At 48.4% G+C, this 15522-nt stretch overlaps 1 protein-coding gene across 2 annotated transcripts in view; it reads left to right on the top strand.

Moving 5' to 3' along the window:
* The window catches only part of TLN2 (talin 2), a 467299-nt gene extending 457739 nt beyond the window's left edge, over nt 1–9560 (top strand). For both annotated transcript variants that reach the window (XM_017869077.1, XM_017869076.1), the window contains 5 exons: nt 1627–1752; nt 3842–3904; nt 3996–4178; nt 7001–7126; nt 8558–9560. In XM_017869077.1, coding sequence (XP_017724566.1) covers nt 1627–1752; nt 3842–3904; nt 3996–4178; nt 7001–7126; nt 8558–8686 — 627 coding nt within the window. In that variant the 3' untranslated portion in view covers nt 8687–9560. The remainder of the gene's footprint in view (nt 1–1626; nt 1753–3841; nt 3905–3995; nt 4179–7000; nt 7127–8557) is intronic.
* The last annotated feature ends 5962 nt before the right edge of the window (nt 9561–15522 follow it).

Raw genomic sequence — 15522 nt, 5'->3', positions numbered from 1 at the left:
TTTTTTTTTTGAGACAGAGTCTCGCTCTGCCGCCCCGGCTGGAGTGCAGTGGCGCGATCTCGGCTCACTGCAAGCTCCGCCTCCCGGGTTCACGCCATTCTCCTGCCTCAGCCTCCTGAGTAGCTGGGACTACAGGCGCCCGCCACCGCGCCCAGCTAATTTTTTTTTGTATTTTTAGTAGAGACGGGGTTTCACCATGGTCTCGATCTCCTGACCTTGTGATCCGCCCGCCTTGGCCTCCCAAAGTGCTGGGATTACAGGCGTGAGCCACCGCGCCCAGCCCACAGTAGGCACTCTTAAAAATGTATTACTGTTGGCACAAATTGTGAATGTCTGTAATGCCACTGAATTGTACACTTAAAATTGGATAAAAGGGTAAGTTTTGTGTTACATGTATTTTACCACACATACAAAGAGAATATTACTGGTCCTGGCCATCATCTCTCAATGCCTGAAAGGTACCAGCCACATCTTCAACACTGTGTGACCTGAGGGCAGCTTAACCGAATTGACCTTGAGTCATGGAATGTTACCACACAGGTCTAATCTGACCACCCCACCCCCCACAAAACTGTGATGCTCCAACCCATGCAGCCTGGGACCATAGTCTTTATACTTGTCCCACTTCTCCAAAGCTTCTCTTCAACTTTCTGAGTTGTTTTAGCAGCAAAAGAGATAGTGATGAATTTAGACCAGAGCCCTAACGGTCTGATTACACCTACACAATGGTGTCCAATGTTCTCCCCAAGGTGGAGCCCGTGCCTCGGGTGTCCAAGGGACACAATAAGCTCCACCTTGATGTCGTGTTGCCCTGGTTTCTTTTTCACCACTGGGCAATCTGTGCTTGGTCTGTAACTGTCTCAGTGCTCAGCCACAGAAATGCCAGTGCTGTTTGGCTTTAATTTTACCCAGGAAAAGATGACTTTTGAGAACCGATACCAATCTTTCCTTTTGTTTTAAAGTCCATTTTTGAGGCTTAGGCTCTGGAAGAGAGTGAGTGCTATGATATACTGTTTTGATTTTATTATTTTGGGTTTGGTTACTGATGTTGCTAAAACCATTTGAGTGTATTTTATTCACAGTGAATGTCTATCTTTAAAGATTCTGTTCCAGAAAATGAGTCTGTCTTTGAATTTCCCGATTTCAAATGTCTGTGGGATGTCACGCTAACAGCTTTTGCCTTTTGGAGTCGGGGGAAGGGGCTGCAGGTGGAGAGGCATCCTGACCTTTCTATCCTGGTGTTGCTGTTGTACAACAATGTCAGTGTATTAATACTTAATGTTAAGTAAAAGGGTAAATTTTGTGTTATATATATTGTACCACACATAGAAAAGTAAAGTATTGCTGTGTCTGGCCATTGTCTCTTAATGCCTGAAAGGTACCAGCCACATCTTCAACACTGTGTGACCTGAGGGTGGCTTAACCAAATTGACGTAGAGTCCTGGAAGTTAGCACAGGGGACCTGTGGTCTGCTTCTTGTTAAGGAACCATCCCATTTCAAGTGTGGTTTGTCAACAAAAAACAATAGGCAGGTGAAGAGCCAGGTGACCCGGCAGTAAGTAGTTTGGAAGAAAGAGCCCTTTGTGGATATGAATTGCATGTGATGCTGTTTTCTTTTGGTTATAGCAAGCGGATGAGACCCTGGACTTTGAGGAACAGATCTTGGAAGCTGCTAAATCCATTGCTGCTGCCACAAGCGCCCTGGTCAAATCGGCCTCGGCAGCCCAGAGGGAGCTGGTGGCCCAAGGAAAGGTGGGTAAAGCCGCTGACCACATGGGGGACACTCAACGTACGGAGAGCCTCTGAGGGCCCAGGAAAAGAGCTACAAGCCTTTGTCCTGTCCAAGGAAACACATGCAATACCTTCCCTCCCTGAATTGCCACTCTCTGTGCTGACCGACTGAAAACTACAGAATTCAGACCAACAGAATAAGAGGTTTGACTTCTGGGCCTCTCATCTGCTTCTTGTTAAGGAAAGCATCCCATTCCAGGCAGTGATTGGGGCCTGAATGAGACATTTATATTCCCACTGTACATTAGGCTACGTAAAGATGTAAACTGTCATATTTTCCTGGTGGGCTGCTCTAGAAGCACCGCAGTCGGCGGCTTTTATGATACCACTTTCCAGCTCCAAAGGGCTCCGTTTGTTTTCAGGACTGGAGAGCTGAATACCGGCCAGGTTTGCAGTTAGCACTTTCCTAAGTCTGCTGGTGAAAGGGCCAGTCGGATTTTAATTCTGCAGTTTCTTCAGCTTTATCTTTAGTCACCCATTTGATCTACTTTAGCATAAAAGTATAGTTGTTTTTCGAGGATTCAAAGGATTATTAGTACATTAGTAATTCTGGATATGGAGCAGTCTTCTGATTTAACATATTCCATGTGTCTTGTGATTTACATACACGTGGAACCATCCTATCCACACTGGCTTTCAGAGAGCCTCTCAAATGGAGAGGCCCCACAGAAACGTGACCAGTCATGGGTTTGGGAAATGTGGTCACCATCATTGTCATTCATTTCTGTTTGATATTAAAAGGCTTTTGCTGTCAGCGTAGATAGGTTGAGGCAAGTTGTGTCTTGACTCGAGAACTCACAGTACAGACAGGAAGGTTGTGTCTAACCATAGGCCACGTATCTTCTTCCAGGAAGTCTTTTGTGAGCTCAGCCACAGCTTAGTCCAGTCTACAGCCTTGAATTCTCTTTTAAACCATTGTGTTGTATGTTACTCAATATTGGTCCGTGTCCGTCTCCCCACCTGGCACATAAGCTGTTCTCTTCATCCTTCCCGTTGATCCCCTATAGAGCCAGCATTCTGCCAACCTTGTCCTTCCTGTACTCAGCAAGTTCTTGTTCGCTGGTCAACATGTAAAGACCACAAATGTGTCATTGAACAGAACATCCTATGTCAAAAAAAAAAAATCCTGGTTATTTCAACATTCATAAAGGGCTATGTGTCCAACACATTGCTTAGATACTAGAGAATCCAACTTGGATATGGCCGAGTCCCTAACTGCCCTCCAAGGAACCAAGCATTTAAAAAGTTGGTGACGGAGGTTCAGCCAGACTTGGGTGAACTATAGGATTATAGGCAGGACCTTGGAGTTTTACCTGACATTCAGCAAGCCCTGATATGGCCCTGTCACTGTTTACACACCCCCAATTTCATATTCAAATTGAGATACTCATCTCTTACCTCACCAGGCACGTCCCAGAAGCTTGAAGGTATTTCCTCCTGTCGCTTCTCCCTCTAGCTGTGGACAGAAAATGTTCTACTTGCTGCCGTGATTTCTAAATAGAAACAGAGATCCGTATTTCTTCCAGCCTCTTATTTCTCTCCCACCCCTGACAAAATGGTATTTCCTTAAGACCAGGGTCTGCACTTAATTGTACCAGAGGGAGGTACACCACACTTTTTTAACATCATCTGCCAGAAACACAGTGTGGTTTTCAGGGTCAGTAATTGGGAGAGATTTAAATTTCCCTTAGACCATGAAAAAAGGAGGCCTAGTGGCTCCCGCATTTGAATTGGAGAAAGCTTAGCAGAGGAGTAAGTGTAGAAAGACAGCCCCAGGCCATCATTCCTGAGACGTTTCCCAGAAATGCTGTACCTGGAAGCTAAATGGAGCCATTCTTAGCATTTCCCATTGCCTCTTGGTGGCGAAACCTGCCAGGATGTGCTATGCAATCTTGGCATGGCCTGAGTCCCACATGAGAAAGGCCTGTGCTGTTGGCAGGAGGCACCAAGTGGGGTGCACATCTGGTTCCTGAGCAAGGTGTGGGGACGAGGGGCTGCGAGCACTGGGGCTGCCTGCCCTCACGGCCAGTTTCTCGACTCTCCTCTCTAGGTGGGCTCCATCCCTGCCAATGCTGCAGACGACGGACAGTGGTCACAGGGGCTGATTTCTGCTGTGAGTTGCCTTCTCCTTCCTCCCAGTTCACTTTTTGCGTCCCCTGAGGGAAGTTTGGGCCTTGGGTCACTTCTCTGTTGACTGTCCCCAGGCCCGGATGGTGGCGGCTGCGACCAGCAGTCTCTGTGAGGCGGCCAATGCCTCTGTTCAGGGACATGCCAGTGAGGAGAAGCTCATCTCATCTGCCAAGCAGGTCGCCGCTTCCACGGCTCAGCTGCTGGTGGCCTGCAAGGTGAAGGCCGACCAGGATTCAGAGGCCATGAGGCGGCTACAGGTAATGGTCACTGATGCTGGTGGGAAAATACTCCTGTTGGAGCGGGTAAGTGTCACCAAAGGGGACGAGCCTCACTTCCTTGGCATGCCCCACCAGGCCTACCATCAGCCAGCTCTGTCCACGTTGCAGCCTCATCTACTGCGTGCGTCCATGCATCCTCCACTGCTGCCCCCACCAAGCTGCCATTCTCCGCGTGTGCCTTCTGGTCTCATGCCCTGGGGCCCTCTCCTCACCAGCCCAACCCAGCAGACCCCTATTTGTCCTTTGTGACTCATCTTCAAAGTCCGCTGTTCTGGGAAGCCCTCCCTGACTCCCAGTGTCTGGGCAGTTTATCCCTCCTCTGTCCTTTGAGAGCCCCTAGGCAGACCACTCAGGTTCCCATCACGTTACCACTGCAGGTCTGTCCGTGAGCAGGTTGTGAGCCTCTTAGATGCAGATACCACACCTTCATCTGTGCCTCTCTCACATGTTACTAACTCGGTGCCTGCTTCAGAGGAGGCCTTCAGCCAATGTCTGCTACAGAAGGGAGTAAAGGAACTGAGATTATATGAGACTATGGCTGCTTCCCAGAGCCCAGAGAACATGTTAGGAAGGTAACAATCAAGTCCTTCCCAAAGCAGATACATTTTCCTGATTGCTTTAATTGTAAAAATATTTTAAACACAATAAAAGAAATGCTTAAATGAAAAAAAATCACACAGCCCCCAACATCTTCATACATCAAACGTTATCAGTTTTCTGTTCATTTTATCTACATATAAAATAACTTTGTCTAGTTGTAATCATGGCGAGATACATTCTGCTTTCTTTTCACTTAACATTTTATCATATGTATTTTTTCCTTGAAGATAAGGCTTCATTAACTTCTCTATGCAAAGCTAGCTGGCCCATTTTTCATGAGTTCCATTTTTAATGATTGCATGATATTGCATCAACTGATTATGCCAGAATTTCTCTATACTTTGGACATTTTGTTTCCAATTTTCAAGTTTTTTTATTATAAGTGTTAAAATGCAGATCGTCTGTATTGCTAAAAATATGTTTACATCAGTCATGAAGCAAATCATCAATGGCAGAAATGTTTGAATAGTTCTACCAAAGCTCAGAACTCTTATTTTATTGTGAAAGGCCTAAAGTGCGTTTCTGTTGTTTGGGACTCTTGAGTCCCTCTCTGACCCACCTCCCTCACCTTTACACCTTTATTCGATACCTGGGATAAACCCAGGGAAAAATTGAGGAGCTGTGTGTTTGTGAATATGTGATTTTTGGGTCTGGGGGACGTTTGTGAGGAAAACATCCTGAGTTAAGAGAGACCTGGTTCAAGTCCTGCTTCTGCCGTTTATTAGGTGCATAATCTTATGTAAATCACTCAAAACTTTTCAGGGGCTTCATCTGTAAAATGGGGATAGAGCCATCCACACTGACTCTTGTGAGGGTCAAATAGGAGAATGGATATGACAGTGCTTTGTTAGGTCCTAAGGATTTACACAGATCGAATGCAGCATCACTCTTGTTCCCATCATTACCGATTTAACTGGATGCTGCAATGTTGTGTTTGAGCCCCTTATAAATGACTCAGGAGTACCCTGGGGCTAGATGGACCTACGTGCAGATCCCAGCTGTATAACTTGCTAGCTACAAAATCTTAGGTTTCTTAACCTCGGTTTCACATCAGAAAAGCAGGCTAAAGATTTCTGACCTGATAAACCCTTTGGCGAATACGCACATGGTGATTACTTGTCAAATATTAATTGGTTCCCTTGCCATCCTGTGCAAGCCCTCATAGTTTGCATTGGGCACTTTAGTTCACAGACCAGGTTGGGCAGTTAACTTTGAATGAGAAGAACTCTCAACTTTCTGACGGCAAACCCTCAAGCACAAACCTTCAACCCTGAGGGGGCGCTGGACAAGAAATACGAGAGGTTTAATGAAGCCTTAACCACTTTTAGAAGAAAATTCCAAACCTCAGCTGGCATGTCCCTGGGGACATGCTTCATGAGCATTAAAAATAAGCCAATACAGGCAGCAGCTCTTAAGGAAGATCTAAGGAAGACTGAAAAGCTCTTCTTTACCTGTCTCTAGCAATCGCTCCATCTTAGAGCCTGTGGTGCAAAGCCCAGCTGAAACCCTAAAAGTACGTGCAAAAGGCCATAGTTACTGTGAGGCTCCCAGCCCTTCCACACAGGGGTAGCCCTTCATTCCCTCAAAGCCTTCAGTGAGCACCAACTGTGGACAGCCACAGTGCCGCTGCTGGGGATGCAGGGATTCCAGTCACCGTCCCTGCCTTCAAGTTGCTGACAGTCCAGGAGGGGACAGCCAGCCACAAGCATGGTAAAGGCTGCAGTGAAGCCGGCACAGCACACTCCAGGCACACAGAGGGAGAGGGCATGGGTAGAGCTAAGGGAGCCAGGCGAAAGTGATGTCTGCGCCAAGTCCTCAAGTATGTGCTAAATCAGATGGAGGCAGAGGAGGTGGTTTTCCAGACCAAGGAGGCAGAACTCAGGCTTGCCTCTGTTAACACACGTATCACATTGCTGGGATCATTTATTAAATATTTACATAATTGTAATTCCCCTCAAAAATGAGTGTTCCTCGAGGGCCACTTTGTCTCATTCATCTGTGAGTGACCAGGGAGGTTCCAGTGTTGGCAGAAGCCATGGATGGATGGACTGACAGATGGGTACTCGCTGGCTGGAGAACTTCATGTTGTAATTGGATAATCAGTTGACTCACAGTCTCACAGACTGTACCTTCATGTCTGTTCTTGCCAGGCCCACATGGCTGTTTCTAATGATATCGTGTATGTTTTGTTCACTCTCCAGGCGGCAGGAAATGCTGTGAAAAGAGCCTCAGACAATCTTGTCCGTGCAGCCCAGAAGGCAGCATTTGGCAAAGCTGATGATGACGATGTTGTAGTGAAAACCAAGTTTGTGGGGGGCATTGCTCAGGTTTGTAATTAAATCAAGACTAGTGTTTACTTCCCGAGGTCGGTGTCAGGTTATAACAGAGAGACAAAGAAACAGTGACTTCAAGATGAAAGTTTATTTCTTCCTCAGGTACCAGAGATGGTGCGGTGTTTCCTCCATGCCTGAGAGCCACGCCCATCCACCTTGCTATCTCACCATCCCTGAGATGTTACCTTTGGCCGTGTGGTCCACATTGGCTCAGTAGCCCCCTCAGCTTTCCATCTGGCAAGGAGGGGAGGCCATGACCCTAAGCTGCAGGCATTACTTCCTCTCACATATGTTGGTCAGCTCTCTGCACGGGAGGCTGGGCAATGTAGTATTCTTTTTTGAGTAGCATTTGCCTAGATAAAAATCAAGGATTCTATGGTAGAAAAGAAGAACAAAAATGGAGGACGGCAATATTATTGAAATAAAATACATTTGGAGCTACTGCCCACTCCAGACATTGGGCTCCACAGAGAGAGAGTGCTTTCCCTCTCCCAGAACTGTTACAAGAGCAGTTGGGATTCTGACTTAGGCAGGATGACATTTTCATGCATAGGAGTGAGGAGAAAGCTCTAGGAAGTCAGGCTTGCACTTTTTGATGTGTGTCCATCTCGTAAATCCATTTTAGGGGACTGTTTTATTTGTCCGCACCAGGAGCACTGAAGTTACTCACGCCCCATGCCTGCCTTTGCTCTTCCTGAAGCACGCCCTGTGTTTGGCTATGCGCTGCATGTATTTTTACCAGAATGTGTTTCTCATGAGAAGTTTCACAGCAAAGGGGCTCTGATCAAATAAGGCTGGAGAATCCTGCATTCAATAACCCCGCCCTGGTAATGATAGTCATTAGCCTAGGAAAGGCTCTGGAAAGCCAGGAAAGGAACTGACTTTGCTTTTTTTGAACACAACTTTCCCTTTTCACACAATACCTATTAGCAAATCTTCCTCAGATCACACCTTAAAAGCATGCAATAAGCATTTGAGGGCCATCTGGTGGTTCAGGGTTCCGCTTTAGCTTTGCCCATACCTGGACCAGGTCCTCCTCCACTGGCTGGGTGACTCCAGACAAGTGGACCTACATCGCTCAGCTTCAGATTTCTTCTTGGAAAAACAAGACTTTCAACCGGGCGTGCTTCACAGAGCAGCCACTTCAGTGAAAAGTGTTTGCACCAGAGCCTGGTACACAGTGAGGCTGTAGTAGATGTTTGCTGTTAAATCACCGGGCAGAACCAGCGTGTTTTCATGGCTCGGCTGGGTCGTTAGTCTCAAAACCCAAACAGTAACAGAGGCTGGTCTCCTGGGCCAAGACCGTTCCTGATGCGCTGCAGTGCCCCACGGTCACGGGAGCCGTGGAGCTCCCATGAGCAGTGGGGTTGGGGGAGGGTTTTCTAGAAAGCGTTAGATCCATCCAGCTTGTTGCTTTCTTTCTAGATCATCGCTGCCCAGGAAGAAATGCTAAAGAAAGAGCGAGAACTGGAAGAAGCAAGGAAAAAACTGGCCCAAATCCGCCAGCAGCAGTATAAGTTTTTACCCACTGAGCTGAGGGAAGATGAGGGCTAAGGTGCAAGCCCAGATGGCGAGTCCCCAGGGAATGGCCCTGGCTGAACTGGACAGTGTTCCTGAGAGGCTGGGCACTTACCTGGAAACTGCCCACCTCCCCCCGGGGTGAGCCTGGAACCCTGCGTGCTTGTTCTCACATCTCTGTCCCGTCGGCACCGGCTGCATGATCATGATGTCACACGGTACAGTGTCCTACCCACAGCTCCTCTGCCGCCTCCCCTCCTGCCTCACTGTGTCTCAGGAGAGAGGGGTGCACGTTTCGTGGACTGTTACCAACAAAGAAAAGTCAGTATTATGTCGTTCTCAGACACGTTTGCTTTTGTCGGTCCTTCTCTTAGGCCTGCTCCTGGACCTCTTTGTGATATCGTAATAGGGAAAAAATCATTGATGTCATAGAATATTCTTCTTCCTCTCAGGAGAAGACGGAAGCTGGAGTTGGACATGGTTCATAAAAGCCAGAAACAAACCCGTGTGGACTCCGGGAGGGTGACTCAGGTCCTCCTTCCATGTCTTGAGCACTGGCTCACCCAGGGGGTGAAAAATTCCCGCTCCTGTTTGCACGCTTTCTTGCCTCCGTGTGTAATAAGCTCCTTGTACAACCTAGACCCATCTTGTATTTTGTGGCCCAGAAAACTGAACAATTATTTTTTCCCTCCATAGTCCAAAGGGCAGAGTTGTGGGAGGCCGTCAGGGCTTGGTGAGCAGGGGCTGTAATAAAATCTGTGGGCTCCTTACTCTGCAGAGGCTGTTTCAGTTCATACAGAGTCATCCACACAAACCCACGGCTCCCATTTGACAGTCAGTGGAACGCTCGTCTCCTGAGTGTCCAGGGTGGGGATTCTGCTGGAATAAAGAGCTTCCTCAGTGACTCATCTTTAGGTTCCACGCTGGTTTCTATGCCTTCAGAATGGTCACAAGCCCGGATTGGAAAGCATCTGCTTACAAACCTGCCCTCCAACCCAAGACACCTTTTTTTCTGTCTTGATACCTAGAAAATCTAAATGCATCCTAAAATCAATGTGAACCTTTAACAAGACAGTTTTACTTATTATCACATAAGTGAAGACATAAGATTTTTTCAGAGTTCATTTTCTGGATGTCACACTTCCACAATTTTGTATTTTTCCCCTCTTTTCTTTCCCCTTTTCTTTTCAGAGCCCTCCCATGGGAAGGGCACCGGAAGACCTTGAATTTACCCTTAATCTGCGCCTTTAGCCAAGGCAGTGCATGGAAGATGAATGGCTTGACAGAGTCTAATGCCAGGGAGCAAGAGTGTTTGAAAGAATTCACAGTGGGGGAGGTAAAAGTTAACGGAAGTACATGATTTACAAAACTGGTAACAGTTAAAGGCACTCACCCTCTGCCTCTCTTTCTGGTGTGCTGTCGTGTCTCAGACTCCATCCACACTGTAGTTTCAAAGTTCCACCGACGGGGGAAAGTGGGTGCTTTGGTCCTTCAAAGATGTCACCTTTCGACCTTGCCTCATGATCTTGTTCCACCAGATTCTAGCCCATGTCATGGCTTAAAACATATAAACTTCTGACAGCTTCCCATAAGTTACTTGTAAGTGCTTGCACGTATTAGAATTTTTTTTCAGACCAGTGAAGTTAGAGAAAAGACCCTGTAAAGGAAAAGCAAGTGAGAGAGTGTGTAGGACACTGACAGTGTGTGGGTACCAGTTCTGAAGAGGAGGGGAGCTGCTAGAGCCCTAGCCTCCTGGGGAAAAGCTGGCACACTCTTGGCTCACCCTCTTTAAGTGGAGCTGATCCAACACCTCATGCCTGCCCTGGCTGGACACGGAGAGGAGGGGCACACGTGCTTCTAGAGACCCTCAGAAGTCAGACCCCAATGCTCAGAGTCACCATGTGTTAATGGCCTCCTGTAACAGGACTCTGGGGAGCCCCTCTGTGGCCCAGCCCACCCCACCCTCTGCTCTTCTATGCTATGCCCAGGGCAGCTGCCCTCTTCCACCTGTCCCCCGTCACATCCTGGAACCCCAGGACCGAGGCGGGGGCAGGCAGTGAGTTCTTCCACCCTGCCTCAGAGTCGTTTAAAACCTTTACTGCATTTGATACCAGAAAAACCTCCAGAGACAAACCAAATGCAAAGGCCTGGCCTTTACAACTCTAAAGAACGGGCATCGAAGAAAGTTTATTTTTGTAGGAGCTATATAAATACTCACCTTTCTGGAGTCGTCCAGTGCTGGGAGCTTTGGGGAGTTTGGTTCTCAGTTATCACCTGGTGTGGTCCCAGTTTCTCATCTGTCCTTTCCTCATCCACCCTGCTTATGTGTATGTGAATGGCCTCATGGCCGGCGTGGTGGTTTCTCATTTCATAAGATGGTTGAAGGGCCATGCCTGGTCTGGGTGTTACTTAATAAGCATTACTGCAGTGTCCTCAGATGGCACTGAGGGGGCCTTGTGGTTCTTCAAAGGAAAATAAATAACACAGGCGTGAGTTCATTTGGGAGTGTGAACTTCCAGAGCATCTAGTAAGAGAGTGGTGTCAGAGTAAAGATGGTCCCAGGTCTGGAGCATAGAAATGTGTCTCAGTGAAGAGGGAGCAGGTGTGTGGATGTGTTTCTTCTCACACCCCTCTGCTCCTTGAGGGCTTTTTGAATCCTTGGGCTGATTTTTTTGTGCCAGAAATTGCTGTTCCTGATGGCCAAAAGGGGAACTTGAAGTGGAATTCAGAACTGCCCAGTGACGAAAATTTGGATTTTACTTGGTTCTGCCTTTCAGAAGTCTTTAGATAGGGAAGCTAAGGTCATGTTTGGTTAAATGAACAGCCCTTGTTTAAATGTTGCCGGTGTCCAGCCAGCTGTGGCCCTGGCCGTCTGTGCAGGCAGGTTCCTCAATTCCTGGTTGGCCCTGTAGTCGGTCATCGCAGTCCCTCCAGGTCAGCTGCAGAGGCAGCTGCCCAGCCTGCAATCTGTGCATGGGCCTTAAGAAGTGAGCTGCCGGCAGGGCGTGGTGGCTCAAGCCTATAATCCCAGCACTTTGGGAGGCCGAGACGGGCGGATCACGAGGTCAGGAGATTGAGACCATCCTGGCTAACACGGTGAAACCCCGTCTCTACTAAAAAATACAAACAATTAGCCGGGCAAGGTGGCGGGCACCTGTAGTCCCAGCTACTTGGGAGGCTGAGGCAGGAGAATGGCGTAAACCCGGGAGGCGGAGCTTGCAGTGAGCTGAGATCCGGCCACTGCACTCCAGCCTGGGCCAACTCAACTCTTTTTGAGCGAGACTCCACCTCAAAAAAAAAAAAAAAAAGTGAGCTGCCTGTAGCCTCATGGCATATGCTTTTATCAGGAAAACCTTTTGAGCTTCTCCTGGGTCTCACCTGCTTGCTTTCCGGCTGTCTTAGTACGTTCACAGGCAAATAAAGCCTGTTCCTAATTTATCAAAAAGTTATTACCAAAATTCACCATAGCCTGAGAGTAAACCCCACCTCCAAAGTGATGCCAAGGCCAACACCTCATGAAGCAACCGGACACAGGTCAGAAGCGGTGAGCAAGCCATGGGCTCTGCTCCTGGGGAACTCAAAGGCTGCTCCCTGAGGAGCCTTGGTTTCCTCCCTGGCAGGTAGTCCCCAGAATCTTCTCTCCCAGCTTTCAGGTTCTGGGCTCTGGAAAGGCTTCTGGGATTCTGGCCTTAAGACCCCAGCACAGACTATCTGCATGTTCCATTCTCAGATTCCTGGAAGAAAGGTACCCTCTGTTGACCGAGGGGCTGGCTGCTTCTGAGACTTACCAAACCCAAGAAATTTGGAGACGTTCACCTCAGGCTAAAAGGCAGTGGTCCCCAGAACTCAGAAAGCAAAAGACCTTGACAACTGTGCTAGTAGTGGCTCTGGTCCTCTCTCTCCACAGTGCTGGCCTCTGCTGGGGAAGACATCTTTCCCAAAGGTATCCCCAAGTACCATGTTGAAAATGTCCTCAGTCTGTTGTTGCTCCATCTTTCTGAGCCTGTGCTTGGTATGTTATGTTTATGGTCATTACGGATGAGTGTGTGCAGAGCTTCGGTTTTTTTTTTTTTTTTTAAAGCTACGAAGAAGAACTATTTCTTCTCAATAAAAAAGGTTTGGATTTGGCCTCTTCCTCTGAGCCCACCTCCCAGCCCTCCAGGGAGCATCAATGTACCTGAGTCACTTTGTCTGCATCTCTTCATCCCACAAAACACGAGGCTGGGTCTCATTCAGCTGCCTCTCACCAGCCTTCAAGATCCAGAAGAAAACAGGAACGTTCAGCTCTGCCCTGTGTCCTGTCTAATCACATACATTAATTTATCTAACCACATAAGTTATTTTTTTTATTTGCCAGAAATAAACCTTTAAAGGAACAAACCTGTGTGGAGGACTCATGGGAACGGGAGGAAGGTGGACAAGAAGGGGGAGGAAACCGTCTTTATCGTGAGAGTAGACATCCACCTTGAGGACTAGCTCCACAGTTAACAGAGGTATGTCAGGAGAGAGAGCGCGCACGTGTGTGTGAGTGAGTGACAGACGCAAAGCCACAGGGTGCCAGTGAATTTCATGTAGCTTTGCTGACACAAGAGTTAACTTGGAGAAATTCCAGGAGCAGGCGTCCTGGACAAGTAGCTTGGGGACTTTCTGGCTTTACATACCACCTCTGTCAGAAGACTGCCCAGTTAAATACAGAAGTGCATATGGGATCATCTCCAAACTTGACCCAGGCCCTGACACAGGAAGGTTAGGTTCACTTCTGACAGCTGAGGCCACAACTGCAATCCCCAGAGACTGCCAGGCCCTCCTTCCTGTTTGGGAGTGGGAATTGCCGGGCCAGAAATCCCTGTTTGTGGGGGGCAGCCAGACTTAGAAAAATGTGAGGCATTTCTAATCTGCAAGAGGGGGTGTCAAAGAATCACCGTAGCAATGAAGAGAGTCCCTGGTGTGTCTAACAACCAATAAGATAGATTTTTTTTTTCACCCTTAAAAGGATGATTTAGGATCTCTAAGCCAGTTGATAATGAAGGTTTTTATATCTTTGACTTAACAAGACCAACAAAAATGAGGTTGGGCCTGACCATACCCACAACGAAGGTAGGAAGCCTGAGCCGACCAGAAAGGGGTAAGAGGACTCAGTGAGTCTCCTGTGTGTCACATCGGTGCTGCTGGACACCTAGAGCCCTGCCCTCGGCAGCCGTGGGGAAGGTGGTGTGAGCATTTTGCAGAACGGCAAACCAAGACTCATGCAGAAGTGGTCATGTCTGTAGGAATTCAGAACCTCTGCACACGCAGCTCAGTCAGGCTGCCCTATCAACTCAGACCTTAACTTAGACGTGCCCCAGCCCCTGCTGTGTGTAGGACGCTGGGGATCCGAGCCTACTTCCTGGAGGAGGTCACAGTCCAGGGAGGGCAAACAGTGACTCACAGCCGTGGGAGTAAAGGGCAGAGCCCTGAAGCTGGGAAGGAGTTCCAAGAGGACATTTGGCCTGACTCCTAATGAATAGGAGTTCCCCAGACAGAGAAGGGACGGGGTGGCACTCCAGGCTGCAGGAACCGCACTTACGTAGGCCTGGGTTTCTGAAGAGGCAGTTGCTTAAGGAGGTGAACAATTCAGTGAGGCTGGAGAGGAGGGCAGCCAGGAGCACAGCGTGAGGGGCCTTGTGTCAGGGAAGGCACTTCCGGTCCACTTAGCGGGTGAATCACTGCAGGAGATCAGGAGAGAGATTCTGTCCAGGGAAAATGCATGATAGAAGCAGGAGATGCACTAACAAAGGTCAGCAACTGGAGAATGAATTCGGTTCCAAGGTAAAAAATTCAGAGCAAGGTAAGCTGGGCCACAGAGCTGCCCAGTGGGAGATGCTGTAGTGGGAGGGGCTGCTGCCAGAGGTAGGATGGGGGAGCGGTGTTCCATCTCTAAGTTAGCTTACACCTACCGTGTGTAAGACATTCACCGTTATCACCTTTATTTAATCCTCACAACTATACCCAGTACAATGCATGGGTGCTCTTATCTCCATTTTATAGACAGCAAGGCTGAAGCACAGAGAGGTTAGGTAACTTGCCCAAGGCCACACAGCTAGCAGAACTGGGATCTCCCAACCACTATGTTAAGATCACCCAGCTAGTGAGTGGCAAAGCAAGGACTGAAATTCCAGTTAGTTTTCAACGCTTTTTTTTTTTTTTTATTTAAACCAACAGCCTAGGGAGAACCTCAGTCTGAGCCTGGCCAGTGGGAAATTAAGCATGCAGACACAGGGAGAGGGAGCTGCGGACAGAGGGTACTGTATGCATATGGCAGAGCCTGGGATGTGCTGGGGGCTCCTGGGCAAGTAGGGACAGTGAGCATAGGGGCTGGTGAGGGCTGCGGGAGAGGCCAAGACTGCACGTGTCTGTGGTGGGGGGAAAGAGGACATCCTGAGGCTCACTGAGTGAGCCCGTGCTACCGAGCTTGTTCTGTAACCTGCAGTCACAGAGAGCCTTGCTTTACTTTATTCCCACTGAGTGTCTCCAAAACCCTGCTTTACCCTGGGTTTAAAACCACAGTGTTCACAGGTAGCTGTATGGTTCAGAGATACTCCACCAGGCATTTTTATTTGAACACCCTCCGCCCCAAGCAGAGCATAATTGCAGGAGTTTTGCTGCCTGAACTCCCCAAGGTGAGAAACCGCAGCCCAGACCTTCTGTGGCCAGGCTGACCTGGGGATGGTGGGCGGAAAAGCCTGCCCATGTGGGCTGGCACCTAGGAGGCGCAGTAACAGCCTGAGCTCTTGCGGCCATATTCAGAGTCTCAAGCCTATTTGGGCCTCTCTCAGGATAATCTGCAGCTTATTTTCAGAAAGAGAAGTTTAATTCCCTTAAGCTCACAACTG

The sequence above is a fragment of the Rhinopithecus bieti genome, unplaced genomic scaffold, assembly GCF_001698545.2.
Source record: "Rhinopithecus bieti isolate Rb0 unplaced genomic scaffold, ASM169854v2 scaffold_4908, whole genome shotgun sequence".
Classification (NCBI taxonomy): domain Eukaryota; kingdom Metazoa; phylum Chordata; class Mammalia; order Primates; family Cercopithecidae; genus Rhinopithecus; species Rhinopithecus bieti.
The sequence above is the reverse complement of the archived record's forward strand: the minus strand, read 5'-3'. Positions and strand labels throughout refer to the sequence as shown.